The 23,432-nt window shown below is 44.1% G+C and overlaps 1 protein-coding gene across 5 annotated transcripts in view; it reads left to right on the top strand.

Annotated features, from left to right (window-relative positions):
- Positions 1–23,432, top strand: part of dock3 (dedicator of cytokinesis 3) — a 442,683-nt gene that overhangs the window by 416,805 nt on the left and 2,446 nt on the right. For all 5 annotated transcript variants that reach the window (XM_064967497.1, XM_064967500.1, XM_064967498.1 and 2 more), the window contains exons 50-52: positions 7,405–7,524; positions 14,583–14,668; positions 19,678–23,432. The exon at positions 19,678–23,432 is cut by the window's right edge and continues 2,446 nt beyond it. In XM_064967497.1, the coding sequence (XP_064823569.1) occupies positions 7,405–7,524; positions 14,583–14,668; positions 19,678–20,313 (842 nt within the window). In that variant the 3' untranslated portion in view covers positions 20,314–23,432. The remainder of the gene's footprint in view (positions 1–7,404; positions 7,525–14,582; positions 14,669–19,677) is intronic.

Genomic DNA, 23,432 nt, shown 5'->3' with positions numbered 1-23,432 from the left:
TGTTTCAGTCTCCTATAGTCTGTTATAGTCTCCTATAGTCTGTTATAGTATGTTATAGTCTCCTATAGTCTGTTATAGTCTCCTATAGTCTGTTATAGTCTCCTATAGTCTGTTATAGTCTCCTTTTGTCTGTTATAGTCTGTTATAGTCTGTTATAGTCTGTTATAGTCTCCTATAGTCTGTTACAGTCTATTATAGTCTCCTATAGTCTGTTAGTGTCGTATAGTCTGTTATAGTGTCCTATAGTCTGTTACAGTCTGTTATAGTCTCCTATAGTCCGTTATAGTGTCCTATAGTCGTTATAGTCTCCTATAGTCTGTTATAGTCTGCTATAGTCTGCTATATTGTGTTTTAGTCTCCTATAGTCTGATATAGTCTGTTATAGTCTCCTATAGTCTATTATAGTGTGTTATAGTCTCCTATAGTCTGTTATAGTCTTTTATAGTGTGTTATAGTCTTTTATAGTGTGTTTTAGTCTCCTATAGTCTGATATAGTCTGATATAGTCTGTTATAGTCTCCTATAGTCTATTATAGTGTGTTATAGTCTCCTATAGTCTGTTACAGTCTTTTATAGTGTGTTATAGTCTTTTATAGTCTGTTACAGTCTTTTATAGTGTGTTATAGTCTTTTATAGTGTGTTATAGTCTTTTATAGTCTTTTATAGTGTGTTATAGTCTTTTATAGTGTGTTATAGTCTTTTATAGTGTGTTTTACTCTCCTATAGTCTGTTATAATGTGTTACAGTCTTTTATAGTGTGTTATAGTCTGTTATAGTCTCCTAGAGTCTGTTGTAGTTTCCTATAGTCTGTTATCTTTATATTTTACCTTTATTTAACTAGGCAAGTCAGTTAAGAACAGATTCTTATTTTCAATGACGGCCTAGGAACAGTGGGTTAACTGCCTGTTCAGGGGCAGAACGACAGATTTGTACCTTGTCAGCTCGGGTGTTTGGACTTGCAATCTTCCGGTTACTAGTCCAACGCTCTAACCACTAGGCTACCCTGCCGCCCCATATTCTCATACAGTCTGTTATAGTCTCCTTGTTGTAGTTTCCTATAGTCTGTTATAGTCTTATATAGTCTGATGTAGTGTCTCTTATGGTCAGTTTCACCTTTCCTTTTATTGCCTGATTCACTCTGTTCTCCATGCCCAAACTATACTGTTCTCCATGCCCAAACTATACTGTTCTCCATGCCCAAACTATACTGTTCTCCATGCCCAAACTATACTGTTCTCCATGCCCAAACTATACTGTTCTCCATGCCCAAACTATACTGTTCTCCATGCCCAAACTATACTGTTCTCCATGCCCAAACTATACTGTTCTCCATGCCCAAACTATACTGTTCTCCATGCCCAAACTATACTGTTCTCCATGCCCAAACTATACTGTTCTCCATGCCCAAACTATACTGTTCTCCATGCCCAAACTATACTGTTCGCCATGCCCAAACTATACTGTTCGCCATGCCCAAACTATACTGTTCGCCATGCCCAAACTATACTGTTCTCCATGCCCAAACTATACTGTTCACCATGCCCAAACTATATTGTTCACCATGCCCAAACTATACTGTTCTCCCAAACTATACTGTTCTCCATGCCCAAACTATACTGTTCTCCATGCCCAAACTATACTGTTCTCCATGCCCAAACTATACTGTTCTCCATTCCCAAACTATACTGTTCTCCATGCCCAAACTATACTGTTCTCCATGCCCAAACTATACTGTTCTCCATGCCCAAACTATACTGTTGTCCATGCCCAAACTATACTGTTCTCCATGCCCAAACTATACTGTTCTCCATGCCCAAACTATACTGTTGTCCATGCCCAAACTATACTGTTCTCCATGCCCAAACTATACTGTTCACCATGCCCAAACTATACTGTCCACCATGCCCAAACTATACTGTTCTCCCAAACTATACTGTTCTCCATGCCCAAACTATACTGTTCTCCCAAACTATACTGTTCACCATGCCCAAACTATACTGTTCTCCATGCCCAAACTATACTGTTCTCCATGCCCAAACTATACTGTTCACCATGCCCAAACTATACTGTTCTCCATGCCCAAACTATACTGTTCTCCATGCCCAAACTATACTGTTCTCCATGCCCAAACTATACTGTTCTCCATGCCCAAACTATACTGTTCTCCCAAACTATACTGTTCTCCATGCCCAAACTATACTGTTCTCCCAAACTATACTGTTCACCATGCCCAAACTATACTGTTCTCCATGCCCAAACTATACTGTTCTCCATGCCCAAACTATACTGTTCACCATGCCCAAACTATACTGTTCTCCATGCCCAAACTATACTGTTCTCCATGCCCAAACTATACTGTTCTCCATGCCCAAACTATACTGTTCTCCATGCCCAAACTATACTGTTCTCCATGCCCAAACTATACTGTTCTCCATGCCCAAACTATACTGTTCTCCATGCCCAAACTATACTGTTCTCCATGCCCAAACTATACTGTTCTCCATGCCCAAACTATACTGTTCACCATGCCCAAACTATACTGTTCTCCATGCCCAAACTATACTGTTCGCCATGCCCAAACTATACTGTTCTCCATGCCCAAACTATACTGTTCTCCATGCCCAAACTATACTGTTCTCCATGCCCAAACTATACTGTTCTCCATGCCCAAACTATACTGTTCTCCATGCCCAAACTATACTGTTCTCCATGCCCAAACTATACTGTTCTCCATGCCCAAACTATACTGTTCACCATGCCCAAACTATACTGTTCTCCATGCCCAAACTATACTGTTCTCCATGCCCAAACTATACTGTTCTCCATGCCCAAACTATACTGTTCTCCATGCCCAAACTATACTGTTCTCCATGCCCAAACTATACTGTTCTCCCAAACTATACTGTTCTCCATGCCCAAACTATACTGTTCTCCCAAACTATACTGTTCACCATGCCCAAACTATACTGTTCTCCATGCCCAAACTATACTGTTCTCCATGCCCAAACTATACTGTTCACCATGCCCAAACTATACTGTTCTCCATGCCCAAACTATACTGTTCTCCATGCCCAAACTATACTGTTCTCCATGCCCAAACTATACTGTTCTCCATGCCCAAACTATACTGTTCTCCATGCCCAAACTATACTGTTCTCCATGCCCAAACTATACTGTTCTCCATGCCCAAACTATACTGTTCTCCATGCCCAAACTATACTGTTCTCCATGCCCAAACTATACTGTTCTCCATGCCCAAACTATACTGTTCTCCATGCCCAAACTATACTGTTCACCATGCCCAAACTATACTGTTCTCCATGCCCAAACTATACTGTTCGCCATGCCCAAACTATACTGTTCTCCATGCCCAAACTATACTGTTCTCCATGCCCAAACTATACTGTTCTCCATGCCCAAACTATACTGTTCTCCATGCCCAAACTATACTGTTCTCCATGCCCAAACTATACTGTTCTCCATGCCCAAACTATACTGTTCTCCATGCCCAAACTATACTGTTCGCCATGCCCAAACTATACTGTTCACCATGCCCAAACTATACTGTTCTCCATGCCCAAACTATACTGTTCACCATGCCCAAACTATACTGTTCACCATGCCCAAACTATACTGTTCACCATGCCCAAACTATACTGTTCTCCATGCCCAAACTATACTGTTCTCCATGCCCAAACTATACTGTTCTCCATGCCCAAACTATACTGTTCACCATGCCCAAACTATACTGTTCTCCCAAACTATACTGTTCTCCATGCCCAAACTATACTGTTCTCCATGCCCAAACTATACTGTTCACCATGCCCAAACTATACTGTTCTCCATGCCCAAACTATACTGTTCTCCATGCCCAAACTATACTGTTCTCCATGCCCAAACTATACTGTTCTCCCAAACTATACTGTTCTCCATGCCCAAACTATACTGTTCTCCCAAACTATACTGTTCTCCATGCCCAAACTATACTGTTCTCCCAAACTATACTGTTCTCCATGCCCAAACTATACTGTTCTCCATGCCCAAACTATACTGTTCTCCATGCCCAAACTATACTGTTCTCCATGCCCAATCTATACTGTTCTCCATGCCCAAACTATACTGTTCTCCATGCCCAAACTATACTGTTCTCCATGCCCAAACTATACTGTTCTCCATGCCCAAACTATACTGTTCTCCATGCCCAAACTATACTGTTCTCCATGCCCAAACTATACTGTTCTCCATGCCCAAACTATACTGTTCTCCATGCCCAAACTATACTGTTCTCCATGCCCAAACTATACTGTTCTCCATGCCCAAACTATACTGTTCTCCATGCCCAAACTATACTGTTCTCCATGCCCAAACTATACTGTTCGCCATGCCCAAACTATACTGTTCTCCATGCCCAAACTATACTGTTCGCCATGCCCAAACTATACTGTTCTCCATGCCCAAACTATACTGTTCTCCATGCCCAAACTATACTGTTCTCCATGCCCAAACTATACTGTTCTCCATGCCCAAACTATACTGTTCTCCATGCCCAAACTATACTGTTCTCCATGCCCAAACTATACTGTTCTCCATGCCCAAACTATACTGTTCTCCATGCCCAAACTATACTGTTCACCATGCCCAAACTATACTGTTCTCCATGCCCAAACTATACTGTTCTCCATGCCCAAACTATACTGTTCGCCATGCCCAAACTATACTGTTCGCCATGCCCAAACTATACTGTTCGCCATGCCCAAACTATACTGTCCACCATGCCCAAACTATACTGTTCTCCATGCCCAAACTATACTGTTCTCCCAAACTATACTGTTCTCCATGCCCAAACTATACTGTTCTCCCAAACTATACTGTTCACCCAAACTATACTGTTCACCATGCCCAAACTATACTGTTCTCCATGCCCAAACTATACTGTTCTCCATGCCCAAACTATACTGTTCTCCATGCCCAAACTATACTGTTCTCCATGCCCAAACTATACTGTTCGCCATGCCCAAACTATACTGTTCGCCATGCCCAAACTATACTGTTCGCCATGCCCAAACTATACTGTTCTCCATGCCCAAACTATACTGTTCACCATGCCCAAACTATACTGTTCACCATGCCCAAACTATACTGTTCTCCATGCCCAAACTATACTGTTCTCCATGCCCAAACTATACTGTTCTCCATGCCCAAACTATACTGTTCTCCATGCCCAAACTATACTGTTCTCCATGCCCAAACTATACTGTTCGCCATGCCCAAACTATACTGTTCGCCATGCCCAAACTATACTGTTCTCCATGCCCAAACTATACTGTTCACCATGCCCAAACTATACTGTTCACCATGCCCAAACTATACTGTTCACCATGCCCAAACTATACTGTTCTCCATGCCCAAACTATACTGTTCTCCATGCCCAAACTATACTGTTCTCCATGCCCAAACTATACTGTTCACCATGCCCAAACTATACTGTTCACCATGCCCAAACTATACTGTTCTCCCAAACTATACTGTTCTCCCAAACTATACTGTTCTCCATGCCCAAACTATACTGTTCTCCATGCCCAAACTATACTGTTCTCCATGCCCAAACTATACTGTTCACCATGCCCAAACTATACTGTTCTCCATGCCCAAACTATACTGTTCTCCATGCCCAAACTATACTGTTCTCCATGCCCAAACTATACTGTTCTCCCAAACTATACTGTTCTCCATGCCCAAACTATACTGTTCTCCCAAACTATACTGTTCTCCATGCCCAAACTATACTGTTCTCCATGCCCAAACTATACTGTTCTCCATGCCCAAACTATACTGTTCTCCATGCCCAAACTATACTGTTCTCCATGCCCAAACTATACTGTTCTCCATGCCCAAACTATACTGTTCTCCATGCCCAAACTGTATTTTCACTACTGTATGGTGGATATGTAACCAGGCCAGTACAGCTTGTTTTGCCTGGACTCAGTATGTTAAAAGGTTGGAAGTCTGTCCTAATTTACCCCGTGTTTTTGGTCTTTTTCAATCCCATTGAGAACATAAGCTAGTACACTGTTTTATCTGTTCAGCCAGTTAGTGGTCCGTTCACAGATCCTCCTAATACTTCAGCTAGTTTAAAATCCACTTCATCTTCTGTCTTTAGATGTCCCACTGTGGATCATTAGTAGTGAACTGCTTCGTCAGTCAGCACCAGCCTGTTGTTATAACTAAAGCCCTTTTCTTGTACATTTCTCCCTTAGTGTGGTATACTGATGTGTAATTGGTTGTTCTCTCTTACGGTGTGGTATACTGATGTGTAATTGGTCGTTCTCCCTTAGTGTGGTATACTGATGTGTAATTGGTTGTTCTCCCTTAGTGTGGTATACTGATGTGTAATTGGTTGTTCTCCCTTAGTGTGGTATACTGATGTGTAATTGGTCGTTCTCCCTTAGTGTGGTATACTGATGTGTAATTGGTTGTTCTCCCTTAGTGTGGTATACTGATGTGTAATTGGTCGTTCTCCCTTAGTGTGGTATACTGATGTGTAATTGGTTGTTCTCCCTTAGTGTGGTATACTGATGTGTAATTGGTCGTTCTCCCTTAGTGTGGTATACTGATGTGTAATTGGTTGTTCCTGTAAGGTAACATAAACCATTTGAACGATACATATGAACCCCCCCCCCAAATTCAGTACATTGACCACACTAATATAACTAACATTGCTTTCTTAAATCATGCAAAAATCAAAACAGTAATGATGATTAAGTTGATTATAGTGATGATGATGTTGATTACACTGATAATCTTCATGATGACGAATCTGCCAATACTGAAGGTACTATTACATTAATTAAACATTAAACACCTTGTGAATCAGATAGCCAAATGAACTGTTGCTGAGTGTAGAGTAGAGAGGTTGTGTTAATATCTGGTCTGTCCCCTCTAGTCCTGACCACTCCTAGTAACTTACTGTTAGTATGAACAGTAGAGTGGAGTATAGACATAACCTCTCTCCCTCTCTGGTCCTGACCACTCCTAGTAACTTACTGTTAGTATGAACAGTAGAGTGGAGTATAGACATTACCTCTCTCCCTCTCCAGTCCTGACCACTCCTAGTAACTTACTGTTAGTATGAACAGTAGAGTGGAGTATAGACATAACCTCTCTCCCTCTCCAGTCCTGACCACTCCTAGTAACTTACTGTTAGTATGAACAGTAGAGTGGAGTATAGACATAACCTCTCTCCCTCTCCAGTCCTGACCACTCCTAGTAACTTACTGTTAGTATGAACAGTAGAGTGGAGTATAGACATAACCTCTCTCCCTCTCCAGTCCTGACCACTCCTAGCAACTTACTGTTAGTATGAACAGTAGAGTGGAGTATAGACATAACCTCTCTCCCTCTCCAGTCCTGACCACTCCTAGCAGCTGGAGTCTGGACAGTGGTACCAGAGAGGTGTTGCCGTTCCTGTCCGCCCACGTTGGGAGTGTGATGGCCCCGCCTGTCCCGCCCCGCAGCCTGCCCCACGGTGAGTACAATACATGTGCAGCAGAGGGGTTTTTGGTGAACCACATCCCATGGTCAGATGGCAGATGGTTCGACCAACAACTGATCTCTATCAGAATACAGTCGAGTGTTTTTGCGTTGTGTTGTGCCTTACGTTGGCATGCCAGACCCCTATAGATAACAACAAACACTGGAATAAAGAAGGAAATTACACACATCACACGGCATATCTTTATTCAACACCCATTATATAGTTACACTGGGGCAGAACACTAATGAAAGGGTTGTTGAGATATTTTTCAATCATCGCTATGCATACAAAAGTACAAAAGACACCCTGTCAAATTAGTGGATTTTCGCTATTTCAGCCACCACCCGTTGCTGACAGGTGTATAAAATCGAGCACACCGCCATGCAATCTCCATAGACAAACATTGGCCATAGAATTGCCAGTACTGAAGAGCTCGTTGACTTTCAACGTGGCACCGTCATGAGATATGATGTCACCTTTCCAACAAGTCAGTTTGTCAAATTTCTACCCTGCTCGAGCTGCTACTGTCAATTGTAAGTACTGGTATTGTGAAGTGGAAACGACTAGGTGCAACATCAGCCGCAAAGTGGTAGGCCACACAAGCTCACAGAACACGTAGCGTGTAATAATTATCTGTCCTCGTTTGCAACACTCACTACAAGAGCTGTTCGCCGGGAACTACATGAAATTGGTTTCCATGGCCGAGCAGCTGCACACAAGCCTGAGATCACCATGTGCAATGCCAAGACTCTGGAGCAGTGGAAACGTGTTATCTTGAGTGATCAATCATGCTTCGCCATCTGCAGTCCGACGGACAAATCTGGATTTGGCTGGATGCCAGGAGAATGCTACCTGCCCCAATGCAGAGTGCCAACTGTAAAGTTTGGTGGAGGAGGATTAATGATTTGGATCTGTTTTTCATGGTTCATCTAGGCCCCCTAGTTCCAGTGAAGGGAAATCTTAATGCTACAGCATACATTCTAGGGTTCCAACTTTGTGTGAACAGTGTGGGAAAAATGTCCTGTTTCAGCATGATAATGCCCCCGTGCACAAAGCGAGGTCCATACAGAAATGGTTTGTCGAGATCGGTGTGGAAGAACTTGACTGGCCTGCACGAAGCCCTGACCTCAACCCCACCAAACACCTTTGGGATTAATTGAAATGCCGACTGCGAGCCAGGCCTAATCGCCCAACATCCTTGCCCGACCTCACTAATGCTTTTGTGGCTGAATGGAAGCAAGTCCCTGCAGCAATGTTCCACCATCTAGTGGAAAGCCTTCCAAGAAGAGGAGAGGCTCTTATAGCAGCAATGTTCCACCATCTAGTGGAAAGCCTTCACAGTAGAGTGGATGCTGTTATAGCAGCAATGTTCCAACATCTAGTGGAAAGCCTTCCCAGAAGAGTTGAGGCTATTATAGCAGAAAAGGGGGGACCAACTCTATATTAATGACCATGATTTTGAAATGAGATGTTCGACGCTCCGGTGTCCACATACTTTTGATCATGTATTGTATTCCCACTATTTCTTAATGTTGGGAATATGGTCCAGTGTTTTTTGGGGTCAGAATTGGTTTGTGTATAAGTGGTAATTTACTGTATGTGATGTCATGGTAACCACAATCATCTGTTGTTAACCATGACATGACCTTTGTGATCAGCACAATGCCTCTCTGAGGTCATTAAAGATCCCATGGCACTTATCGTAAGAGTAGGGGTGTTAACCCCGGTGTCCTGGCTAAATTCCCAATCTGGCCCTCAAACCATCACAGTCACCTAATAATCCCCAGTTTACAATTGGCTCATTCATCCCCCTCCTCTCCCCTGTAACTATTCCCCAGGTCGTTGCTGTAAATGAGAATGTGTTCTCAGTCAACTTACCTGGTAAATTAATGGAGAAATATATATATATATATATATATATATATATATATATATATATATATATATATATATATATATATATATTTAAAGCACTCACAGGTGCATATTACATTTACATTTAAGTCATTTAGCAGACGCTCTTATCCAGAGCGACTTACAAATTGGTGAATTCACCTTCTGACATCCAGTGGAACAGCCACTTTACAATATTGCATATTGTTTCAATTCCACTGCAACTGTAATGTCAGTGTACTTCCTGAATTTAAATGGAATTGAATTGAATTTAAATGGAATTGAATTGAATTTAAATGGAATTGAATTGAATTTAAATGGAATTGAATTGAATTTAAATGGAATTGAATTGAATTTAAATGGTTTTGAATTGAATTTAAATGGAATTGAAATTAATTTAAATGGTTTTGAATTGAATTTAAACGGAATTCAATTGAATTCAATTGACTCCAACCCTGGTTGGCGTTGGTGGTGCAGTTTAGTGCAATTTGGTGGCATTTTTGTTTGTTTTATGGGAACATCTGATTCCAATCGATCCTCAAGGAGTTATTCAACTGTACCCCTTTCCAACGTTGATCTCAGTGTCAGTGTAGCTCTCCTTTATCCCTGTATGACCGTTTATAGACAACCAGTCCTGTTTCATCCTGTCCAGTAGTACAGCAAGGTTGGTAGATGCTGATGATGAGCGGCAAGTGAATTAGCCAACAATGCTAATTTAGCATAATTAGTCTATTTAAACGCTATGCACATGTCCTACCTGATTCTATTCCCACCATCTACCCACCAACCCTGATCCTATCGCTACCATCTACCCACCAACCCTGATCCTATCCCCACCATCTACCCTCTAACCCTGATCCTACCTGATTCTATCCCCACCATCTACCCCCCAACCCTGATCCTATCCCCACCATCTACCCCCCAACCCTGATCCTATCCCTAACATCTACCCCTCAACCCTGATCCTATCGCTACCATCTACCCCCCAACCCTGATCCTATCCCCACCATCTACCCCCCAACCCTGATCCTATCCCCACCATCTACCCCCCAACCCTGATCCCATCGCTAACATCTACCCCCCAACCCTGATCCTATCGCTACCATCTACCCCCCAACCCTGATCCTACCTGATCCTATCCCCACCATCTACCCCCCAACCCTGATCCTATCCCCACCATCTACCCCCAACCCTGATCCTACCTGATCCTATCCCCACCATCTACCCCCCAACCCTGATCCTATCCCCACCATCTACCCCCAACCCTGATGCTATCCCCACCATCTACCCCCCAACCCTGATCCTATCCCCACCATCTACCCCCCAACCCTGATCCTACCTGATCCTATCCCCACCATCTACCCCCCAACCCTGATCCTATCCCCACCATCTACCCCCCAACCCTGATCCTACCTGATCCTATCCCCACCATCTACCCCCCAACCCTGATCCTATCCCCACCATCTACCCCCCAACCCTGATCCTACCTGATCCTATCCCCACCATCTACCCCCAACCCTGATCCTATCCCCACCATCTACCCCCCAACCCTGATCCTATCCCCACCATCTATCCACCAATCCTGATCCTACCTGATCCTATCGCTACCATCTACCCCCCAACACTGATCCTATCCCCACCATCTACCCCCCAACCCTGATCCTGTCGCTACCATCTACCCCCCAACCCTGATCCTATCCCCACCATCTACCCCCCAACCCTGATCCTATCCCCACCATCTACCCCACCAATCCTGATCCTACCTGATCCTATCGCTACCATCTACCCCCCAACACTGATCCTATCCCCACCATCTACCCCCAACCCTGATCCTATCCCCACCATCTACCCCCCAACCCTGATCCTATCCCCACCATCTACCCCCCAACCCTGATCCTATCCCCACCATCTACCCCCCAACCCCGATCCTATCCCCACCATCTACCCCCCCAACCCCGATCCTATCCCCACCATCTACCCATCAACCCTGATCCTATCCCCACCATCTACCCCCAACCCTGATCCTATCCCCACCATCTACCCCCCAACCCTGATCCTATCCCCACCATCTACCCCCCAACCCTGATCCTATCCCCACCATCTACCCATCAACCCTGATCCTATCCCCACCATCTACCCCCCAACCCTGATCCTATCCCCACCATCTACCCCCCAACCCTGATCCTATCCCCACCATCTACCGCCCAACCCTGATCCTATCCCCACCATCTACCCCCCAACCCTGATCCTATCGCTACCATCTACCCCCCCAACCCTGATCCTATCCCCACCATCTACCCCCCAACCCTGATCCTATCCCCACCATCTACCCACCAATCCTGATCCTACCTGATCCTATCGCTACCATCTACCCCCCAACCCTGATCCTATCCCCACCATCTACCCCCCAACCCTGATCCTATCGCTACCATCTACCCCCCAACCCTGATCCTATCCCCACCATCTACCCCCCAACCCTGATCCTATCCCCACCATCTACCCATCAACCCTGATCCTATCCCCACCATCTACCCCCCAACCCTGATCCTATCCCCACCATTTACCCCCCAACCCTGATCCTATCCCCACCATCTACCCCCCAACCCTGATCCTATCCCCACCATCTACCCCCCAACCCTGATCCTATCCCCACCATCTACCCCCCAACCCTGATCCTATCCCCACCATCTACCCCCAACCCTGATCCTATCCCCACCATCTACCCCCCAACCCTGATCCTATCCCCACCATCTACCCCCAACCCTGATCCTATCCCCACCATCTACCCCCAACCCTGATCCTTTCCCCACCATCTACCCCCCAACCCCGTTCCTATCCCCACCATCTTACCCCCCAACCCCGATCCTATCCCCACCATCTACCCATCAACCCTGATCCTATCCCCACCATCTACCCCCCAACCCTGATCCTATCCCCACCATCTACCCCCCCAACCCTGATCCTATCCCCACCATCTACCCCCCAACCCTGATCCTATCCCCACCATCTACCCATCAACCCTGATCCTATCCCCACCATCTACCCCCCAACCCTGATCCTATCCCCACCATCTACCCCCCAACCCTGATCCTATCCCCACCATCTACCCCCAACCCTGATCCTATCCCCACCATCTACCCCCAACCCTGATCCTATCCCCACCATCTACCCATCAACCCTGATCCTATCCCCACCATCTACCCTCCCAACCCTGATCCTATCCCCACCATCTACCCCCCAACCCTGATCCTATCCCCACCATCTACCCATCAACCCTGATCCTATCCCCACCATCTACCCCCCAACCCTGATCCTATCCCCACCATCTACCCATCAACCCTGATCCTATCCCCACCATCTACCCCCCAACCCTGATCCTATCCCCACCATCTACCCCCCCAACCCTGATCCTATCCCCACCATCTACCCCCAACCCTGATCCTATCCCCACCATCTACCCATCAACCCTGATCCTATCCCCACCATCTACCCCCAACCCTGATCCTATCCCCACCATCTACCCCCAACCCTGATCCTATCCCCACCATCTACCCCCCAACCCTGATCCTATCCCCACCATCTACCCCCAACCCTGATCCTACCTGATCCTATCCCCACCATCTACCCCCCAACCCTGATCCTATCCCCACCATCTACCCCCCAACCCTGATCCTATCCCCACCATCTACCCCCAACCCTGATCCTATCCCCACCATCTACCCCCAACCCTGATCCTATCCCCACCATCTACCCCCCAACCCTGATCCTATCGCTACCATCTACCCCCCAACCCTGATCCTATCCCCACCATCTACCCCCCAACCCTGATCCTATCGCTACCATCTACCCCCAACCCTGATCCTATCACCACCATCTACCCCCCAACCCTGATCCTATCCCCACCATCTACCCACCAATCCTGATCCTACCTGATCCTATCGCTACCATCTACCCCCCAACCCTGATCCTATCCCCACCATCTACCCCCCAACCCTGATCCTATCGCTACCATCTACCCCCCAACCCTGATCCTATCCCCACCATCTACCCATCAACCCTGATCCTATCCCCACCATCTACCCACCAATCCTGATCCTACCTGATCCTATCGCTACCATCTACCCCCCAACCCTGATCCTATCCCCACCATCTACCCCCCAACCCTGATCCTATCCCCACCATCTACCCATCAACCCTGATCCTATCCCCACCATCTACCCCCCAACCCTGATCCTATCGCTACCATCTACCCCCCAACCCTGATCCTATTGCTACCATCTACCCCCCAACCCTGATCCTATCGCTACCATCTACCCCCCAACCCTGATCCTATCCCCACCATCAACCCTGATCCTATCCCCACCATCTACCCCCCAACCCTGATCCTATCCCCACCATCTACCCCCCAACACTGATCCTATCCCCACCATCTACCCCCCAACACTGATCCTATCCCCACCATCTACCCCCAACCCTGATCCTATCCCCACCATCTACCCCCCAACCCTAATCCTATCCCCACCATCTACCCCCCAATCCTGATCCTATCCCTACCATCTACCCCCCAACCCTGATCCTATCGCTACCATCTACCCCCCAACCCTGATCCTATCGCTACCATCTACCCCCCAACCCTGATCCTATCCCTACCATCTACCCCCAACCCTGATCCTATCGGTACCATCTACCCCCCAACCCTGATCCTATCCCCACCATCTACCCCCAACCCTGATCCTATCGCTACCATCTACCCCCCAACCCTGATCCTATCCCCACCATCTACCCCCCAACCCTGATCCTATCCCTACCATCTACCCCCCAACCCTGATCCTATCGCTACCATCTACCCACCAACCCTGATCCTATCCCTACCATCTACCCCCCAACCCTGATCCTATCGCTACCATCTACCCCCAACCCTGATCCTATCGCTACCATCTACCCCCAACCCTGATCCTATCGCTACCATCTACCCCCAACCCTGATCCTATCCCCACCATCTACCCCCCAACCCTGATCCTATCCCCACCATCTACCCATCAACCCTGATCCTATCCCCACCACCACCACCCCACCCCCCTCTCTCTATGGTTATTTCTGTATTTTTCCAACCAACCAATCCGTTGTTCTGTCCTGCTGTGTGTCTCCCTCTATAGGACACTTCTCCATGCACTTTGATGCTTTCCACCACCAGAACAGCGACCTCCCTCCAGCTCTCCCTGCGCGCTCCTCTTTACGAAAGGTACCCTCCTCCCTGACCCGCCCTGGCCTAGTGTAGCCTCCCGTCCTGACCTGTTCAGTCCAGACCTGGGTTCAAGTACTATATTCAAAACCTTTTGAGGATTTTGCTTTAGCCTGACTGAAGTTTGAGATTGCCAAATGTTTTCAGTTTTGGTCTCTTACTCATGTAGTGTGTATAGTTTTCATATCAGCCCTCGGGCTTCCAACCTACACATCCTTTCTATTATCAGTATGTGTTTCTATCTGTATTGTTGTTTATCACTTGTTTTCTTTGGTGTAAATAAAGTTTAACCATTTTTTTTAATGAGTTTTGGTCTCAATCAAGCACAGATAAAGCATATTTCCCATATAGTATTTGAACCCATATCTGGCCCAGTTTTGTCCTGTTCCAGTTTTGTCTGGCCCCGTTTTGTCTGGTCCTGTTTTGTCTGGCCTGGTCTGTTCCCCCCTCTACTCCAGTCACCTCTCAGACCTTCAGTATCAGTGAGCAGGGCTAACGGGACACTAGGCTGTAGAGTATTGTAAAACTGTAGAGATGCTTGTTGCTCCGTGTGTGACTGTGTATGTAATGTATTGTATGTGTGACTGTGTATGTAATGTATTGTATGTGTGATTGTGTATGGAATGTATTGTATGTGTGACTGTGTATGTAATGTATTGTATGTGTGACTGTGTATGTAATGTATTGTATGTGTGATTGTGTATTGTATGTGTGATTGTGTATGGAATGTGTGATTGTGTATGGAATGTATTGTATGTGTGATTGTGTATTGTATGTGTGATTGTGTATGTAATGTATTGTATGTGTGACTGTGTATGTATTGTATTGTATGTGTGACTGTGTATGTATTGTATTGTATGTGTGACTGTGTATGTATTGTATGTGTGATTGCGTATTGTATGTGTGATTGTGTATGGAATGTATTGTATATGTGACTGTGTATGGAATGTATTGTATGTGTGATTGTGTATTTTGACACATTCGTCTTTTTATTTATTTTTATGAACCCATCCACCATTTTACATATACAATACCAGTCAAAAGTTTGGGCACATCTACACATTCCAGGGTTTTTCTATATTTCTATTATTTTCTACATTGTAGAATAATAGTGAAGACATCAAAACTATGAAATAACACATATGGAATCAAGTAGTAACCAAAAAAAAAAATGTTCAACTGTCACAGATTTCTAGTGAAAGAGAGTCGGACCAAAATGCGGCGTGGCTATTGTGATTCATATTTTAATGAAACAAGGAAAAACACAAGTCAATACGAAAAACAACAAACGTAACACGAAACCCGAAACAGCCTAAACTGGTGCAAACTAACACACAACAGAAATAAGGACAATCACCCACCAAACACTCAAAGAATATGGCTGCCTAAATATGGTTCCTAATCAGGGACAACGATAAACACCTGCCTCTGATTGAGAACCACTTCAGACAGCCATAGACTAACCTAGAACACCCCACTAAGCTACAATCCCAATACCTGTGAAAAAACCCCAAGACAAAACACACCACATACAAAAACCCATGTCACACCCTGGCCTGACCAAATAGATAAAGAAAACACAAAATACTAAGACCAGGGCGTGACATCAACAAATCAAAATATATTTTAGTTTCTTCAAAGAAGCCACCCTTTGCCTTGTTGACAGCTTTGCACACACTTGGCATTCTCCCACGTTGTAATCTTAGACCACTAGACGAACATTCTGCTTCTCTGCCTGGGAGCCTTTTGAAAGTGGGGTACTGGGCATGTCATCTGTACTATTTCATGGAGATATTGTTCATTATTGGAGAGCAGGGTGTTCTTCAAATCAAAATCAAATCAAATCAAATGTATTTATATAGCCCTTCGTACATCAGCTGATATCTCAAAGTGCTCTACAGAAACCCAGCCTAAAACCCCAAACAGCAACCAATGCAGGTGTAGAAGCACGGTGGCTAGGAAAAACTCCCTAGAAAGGCCAAAACCTAGGAAGAAACCTAGAGAGGAACCAGACTATGTGGGGTGGCCAGTCCTCTTCTGGCTATGCCGGGTGGAGATTATAACAGAACATGGCCAAGATGTTCAAATGTTCATAAATGACCAGCATGGTCCAATAATAATAATGCAGAACAGTTGAAACTGGAGCAGCAGCACGGCCAGGTGGACTGGGGACAGCAAGGAGTCATCATGTCAGGTAGTCCTGAGGCATGGTTCAAGGGCTCAGGTCCTCCGAGAGAGAGAGAGAAAGAGAGAATTAGAGAGAGCACACTTAAATGCACACAGGACACCGAATAGGACAGGAGAAGTACTCCAGATATAACAAACTGACCCTAGCCCCCCGACACATAAACTACTGCAGCATAAATACTGGAGGCTGAGACTGGAGGCTTCAGATCCCTATCCTGTTGTAACAAGACCATTTTCATGTTGTTGTGAGTTAGCATAGCTACGATCGGACAGGACCTTCCCTCCGCTCTGCCACTGAAACAGTGAGCCCTTTGAAAATCAATTGTTTCCACCTGCTCGTCCGTCATTTTGAGATTACGTTTCATGAACACCTTGACTTTTTCCTCCGTTGTCTATTTTAGTTTTTCTCCTCCATTATTCCCATTATAACAATATTATTCTCCATACATCTGCAGTTTAGAACAAGTCATTTGGCTTTCATTGTTTTTTAGGGAGTCCGCGGTAGTTTTTTTAGGGAGTTCGTGGTAGTTTTTTTAGGGAGTCCTCTGTAGTTTTTTTAGGGAGTCCGCGGTATTTTTTTAGGGAGTCCTCTGTAGTTTTTTTATATCTTGTTTTCCACATACAGTGCCTTGCGAAAGTATTCGGTCCCCTTGAACTTTGAGACCTTTTGACACATTTCAGGCTTCAAACATAAAGATATAAAACTGTATTTTTTTGTGAAGAATCAACAACAAGTGGGACACAATCATGAAGTGGAACGACATTTATTGGATATTTCAAACTTTTTTAAGAAATCAAAAACTGAAACATTGGGCGTGCAAAATTATTCAGCCCCTTTACTTTCAGTGCAGCAAACTCTCTCCAGAAGTTCAGTGAGGATCTCTGAATGATCCAATGTTGACCTAAATGACTAATGATGATAAATACAATCCACCTGTGTGTAATCAAGTCTCCGTATAAATGCACCTGCACTGTGATAGTCTCACAGGTCCGTTAAAAGCGCAGAGAGCATCATAAAGAACAAGGAACACACCAGGCAGCTCCGAGATACTGTTGTGAAGAAGTTTAAAGCCGGATTTGGATACAAAAAGATTTCCCAAGCTTTAAACATCCCAAGGAGCACTGTGCAAGCGATAATATTGAAATGGAAGGAGTATCAGACCACTGCAAATCTACCAAGACCTGGCCGTCCCTCTAAACTTTCAGCTCATACAAGGAGAGGACTGATCAGAGATGCAGCCAAGAGGCCCATGATCACTCTGGATGAACTGCAGAGATCTACAGCTGAGGTGGGAGACTCTGTCCATAGGACAACAATGAGTCGTATATTGCACAAATCTGGCCTTTATGGAAGAGTGGCAAGAAGAAAGCCATTTCTTAAAGATATCCATAAAAAGTGTTGTTTAAAGTTTGCCACAAGCCACCTGGGAGACACACCAAACATGTGGAAGAAGGTGCTCTGGTCAGATGAAACCAAAATTGAACTTTTGGCAACAATGCAAAACGTTATGTTTGGCGTAAAAGCAACACAACTCATCACCCTGAACACACCATCTCCACTGTCAAACATGGTGGTGGCAGCATCATGGTTTGGGCCTGCTTTTCTTCAGCAGGGACAGGGAAGATGGTTAAAATTGATGGGAAGATGGATGGAGCCAAATACAGGACCATTCTGGAAGAAAACCTGATGGAGTCTGCAAAAGACCTGAGACTGGGACGGAGATTTGTCTTCCAACAAGACAATGATCCAAAACATAAAGCAAAATCTACAATGGAATGGTTCAAAAATAAACATATCCAGGTGTTAGAATGTCAAAGTCCAGACCTGAATCCAATCGAGAATCTGTGGAAAGAACTGAAAACTGCTGTTCACAAATGCTCTCTATCCAAACTCACTGAGCTCGAGCTGTTTTGCAAGGAGGAATGGAAAATATTTCAGTCTCTCGATGTGCAAAACTGATAGAGACATAACCCAAGCGACTTACAGCTGTAATCACAGCAAAAGGTGGCGCTACAAAGTATTAACTTAAGGGGGCTGAATAATTTTGCACGCCCAATTTTTCAGTTTTTTATTTGTTAAAAAAGTTTGAAATATCCAATAAATGTCGTTCCACTTCATGATTGTGTCCCACTTGTTGTTGATTCTTCACAAAAAAATACAGTTTTATATCTTTATGTTTGAAGCCTGAAATGTGTCAAAAGGTCGCAAAGTTCAAGGGGGCCGAATACTTTCGCAAGGCACTGTATATTGTGTTTTCCACTCATATTTCTTCCATTTTATTACTGTAATCCATTCCTGTTTTTAAGGCCTCAACCTTCCCCTTTAGCGCAGGCAATATATCCAGTTGTTTTAAACTTCTCGCTCATACTTGTAAGTTATAAAAACCTTCCCCTACAATGTTACATTTGGAATGTTAGACAGCTGCTTCCCATCAGTTTCTCTCTCAGAGCCCGAGGAAAGCTCTTCTCTTGTTCGCTTCGATTATATCTGATTCTTATTGGAGCATACCAAAAATGTTGATCCATAAATAGTTCAAGGTTCTCTATGTTATCCAGAATGTTTGTTTTCGCAGTTATCAGCGAATCCTCAATTTTATATGATTAATTCATGGGACAAGCTGTGCCTCCCACGCTGCAACCTGCTACGTCATCAACCACCTCCTTGACACATTGGTCTTTGAGTTTAGCTTTTGTTTGCTTTATATCTGTGCTTGGTTGTTTTCATCTTGTTTTTACTCCACACAACAAATGGGCAATGCAAATCAGTATGTCTGTCATGTATCTATAAGAGTAACCCTTTGCCCCATTGTTTTCCTCCACAGTCAGCCTTGCACCCTATACCTGCCTCGCCCACCAGTCCCCAGTCCCAGTCCGGCCTGGATGGCAGTAACTCTACCCTCTCTGGTAGCGCCTCCTCCGGCGTCTCCTCCCTGAGCGAGAGCAACTTCATGGGCCATTCATGTTCCACCGAGTCCCACGGAACAACCAGACACCCAGCAGATGCCCTGGACACTGTCTCCGTCACCCCCAGCATGGCACACTCTACCTGGGCCACGGACGGAGAGGACCTGGGCATGGACTCCCCCGCTGGTTCCTACCTGCCTGTGCGCTACAGTGTCTCTGAGTCAGAGATCCTGGATGGCTCCAAGCCCCCTCCCTGTCGTAGCCACTCCTCTCCTGGGGTGATCACCCCACTCATCACCAATATCGTGGTTCCAATCAGCCCCGTCCTCCCAGAGGCCCATACCCTTAACATCCAGAACCTGCCCCACTACCGCCACCAGCCTCCGCCTGCCCTGCCCCCCAAGCCCCACCTGAGAGAGGGGTGTATTCCTGAGGAGGAGGGGTGTATACCAGCCAGGCCTATGCCCATGCCACGCAAGATCTCTCAGCCTCTCATCACCTCTAAGGAAGAGCAGGCCAAAGTGGCGTGGGAGCACGGCATCGCCGAAGAGTGAAGAGGAGGCCTGGGGGCGTATTCAGACAGTGATGTGAAACATTCTGAACGTTCCAGATAGAAATAGATTAGATAGAGCGGACACACATGATTTCCCCTTATTCTTTCTGACAGACAATCATATATGTTCTACATTAAATATATTTCTATCTGAATGTTCTGTAATGTTACATTCTCCTGAACTGGCACTTGGTTGGTCGAGGCATGGTTGGTCGAGGCATGCCCATTGGGACAGTGACACGTTTTTTGTTGTTTTGGCTCTGTGGTCCAGCACTTTGAATTTAAAATAATACAATGACTATGAGGTTAAAGTAAACCGTGCTTACAGCACTCAATGTACACAATCTCCCCATTTTAAGGGACTGAAAGTATTGGGACAAATTCACATATATTTATTAAAGTAGTAACAAGTTCAGTATTTCGTCCCATATTCCTAGCACACAATGGTTACATCAAGCTTGTGACAAATTTGCTGAATGCATCAGCTGTTTGTTTTGGTTGTGTTTCAGATTATTTTGTGCCCAATATAAATGAATGGTAAATAATATGTTGTGTTTTATTGTAAATAAGAATAGAATATGTTTCTAAACACTTCTACATTAATGTGGATTCGACCATGATTACGGATAATCCTGAATGAATCGTGAATAATGATAAGTGAGAAAGTTACAGATGCACAAATATCACCCACCCACCACCACCACCACACCCGCCTAACCTCCCCTGTTATTGTAATGGTGATTGTAAAATAAGAATTTGTTCTTAACTGACTTGCCTTGTTAAATCAAGGTTAAATAAAATACAATTTAAATAAAAAATGTTGTGCAGAAAATAGTCAATAATTAATTATTTTGTCATAGTTAAGAACAAATTGTCATCCAATAGACTTTGATTAAATTACCAATATCCCCATCCACGTGGAAATCCTGCAAGAGTTCTATGAAGGCCTATTAGATGATGGTCTGATCACAGGCCGTCTCCTGTTGATATTTGTTTTATTTTTTTATTTTGGTGCCAGCAAAATAAGAATGTGCTCTTAACTGATTTGCCTAATTAAATAAAGGTTAAATAAAGATCAAATTCTAGATTAATTCAGGACTGTTCATAATTATGGTAACATCCACATGAATATAGAAGTGTTTAGAAACAATCTATTCTTATTTACAATGTGTGACTCCAAAATGACACAATACATCATTTACCATTCATTTCTATACGAATATTAAACTTTGGACTACTTCAATCAATACACATATAAGTGAATTTGTCCCAATACTTTCGGTCCACTAAAATGGGGGGGGAACTATGTACAAAAACTGCTGTAATTTGTAAAACGGTTCAACCGATATGGATGAAAATACCCTCAATTTAAAGCTGACAGTCTGCACTTTAACCTCATGGTCATTGTATCATTTTAAATCCAAAGTGCTGGAGTACAGAACCAAAACAACAACAACAAATGTCACACCCCTAATTCTTTTGGAGCTCACTGTAGTTTACATGTTGTTAACAATTTAAGCCAACCCCGTCTGTTTTGCCCCATAGTTACGCACAAATCGCTTTTGTTGCTAAACAACCAACGTGTGTGTGTGTGTGTGTGTGTGTGTGTGTGTGTGTGTGTGTGTGTGTGTGTGTGTGTGTGTGTGTGTGTGTGTGTGTGTGTGTGTGTGTGTGTGTGGTATGGGGCTCAGTCTTTTCATTTGAGTGCTTATTTTAATGTCCTTTCTCTAAAAATTGTCTCACGCATTACTTACACAGACATTTTGGTAACATTTGAATCTGTACAGTAATTCTAATTTATTGATAGTTCAGGTCCACATGCAGGTTCCAAATCATTGCACAAAGGGAAAACATGGATTTATGAACCAATTACCAGACATTTAATTAATTTAGTTAATTGAAGCAAAGCTGTGATAAGAGTAAAGCTTGCTAGACCATGACCTATGACCTTTTTCAGTTTTAGAGAAGCAGCACTTTAGCACTTAGCAGCACCCAAACCCACTAGTGTTATTCTACTCACACTTGTATTGTATGAAGAAATGAAGATGGGTTAAGTAGACTTTTGGGTTGTATTGGGCTTCGGATAGATTAGTATTATTGTTGAGGTGTGGTAGTCTTTATATTATGATTGTTTATTAATTAACTTACCTTTTATAGGGCACTAAAGTGGTATTGGTTTAAAAATAATTATAAACTCAGCGATGCAACTAGCTGAGAGAGAGAGAGAGAGAGAGAGAGGGAGAGAGAGAGAGAGGGAGGGAGAGCGAGAGAGAGAGGGAGAGAGAGGGAGAAAGAGGGAGAGAGGGAGAGCGAGAGAGAGAGAGGAGAGAGAGAGAGAGAGAGAGATCAGAACAGATCACGCCTCTTGATAAACACACACTTCCTCCTCCTTACGAGGAGGAGGAATTGCCTCGACAGACAGACAGTAAGAGGCTTAAATAGTGTTGTCATGCTTCATTACACAGTCGTCCTCTTTTATAGTTGTGCACTGCCACAGCCAGATCACTCAGCCACTAGAAAGGCATATTGTCCATTATGCTATATAATAACTGGGAATAACTGCCTGGCTGATGAATGCAAGCCATTTCAAAGATGTCACGTTGCAGTCTTAGAGGCTGCTCAAGTCTTTATTTTGTGTTGGTTGGTTTATTAAAAGTTTATTTTCTGTTCAGTTGGCAGTATGTTACGCACTACAGTACAAAGAAAAGTATATTTTTAGAGGAGATGAAAAAATTTGCAAGTTTATTATTATGTGTAGTTAAATAATTATATATAGTATATTAATATTAGATGATTTATACATTAATCCCTATATCACGGATTGACTGAGGAGAATTGATAACTTGATGATGACTATGTAAAAACAGAACAATATGCAAGATAAGATGAGGGCATTAAAGCCTCTGTAGCTGCTTAGTGATGTGCACTTGTATCTGGGAAGACATGAACATTGGAATAACATAATTTAGATGGATGATATTTATAGAAAAAAATGATTATTATGATTGTGTGATTTGTTTAGTTTTTTATTTGGTACTTTTATGTGTGCATGTTCCATTCTGTGAAATAAGTGATTTAACCCTGGCTAGTACTGGACGAGCTGACGCATGCTAGGAGCAG

The sequence above is a fragment of the Oncorhynchus masou genome, chromosome 6, assembly GCF_036934945.1.
Source record: "Oncorhynchus masou masou isolate Uvic2021 chromosome 6, UVic_Omas_1.1, whole genome shotgun sequence".
NCBI lineage: Eukaryota > Metazoa > Chordata > Actinopteri > Salmoniformes > Salmonidae > Oncorhynchus > Oncorhynchus masou.
The sequence above is the reverse complement of the archived record's forward strand: the minus strand, read 5'-3'. Positions and strand labels throughout refer to the sequence as shown.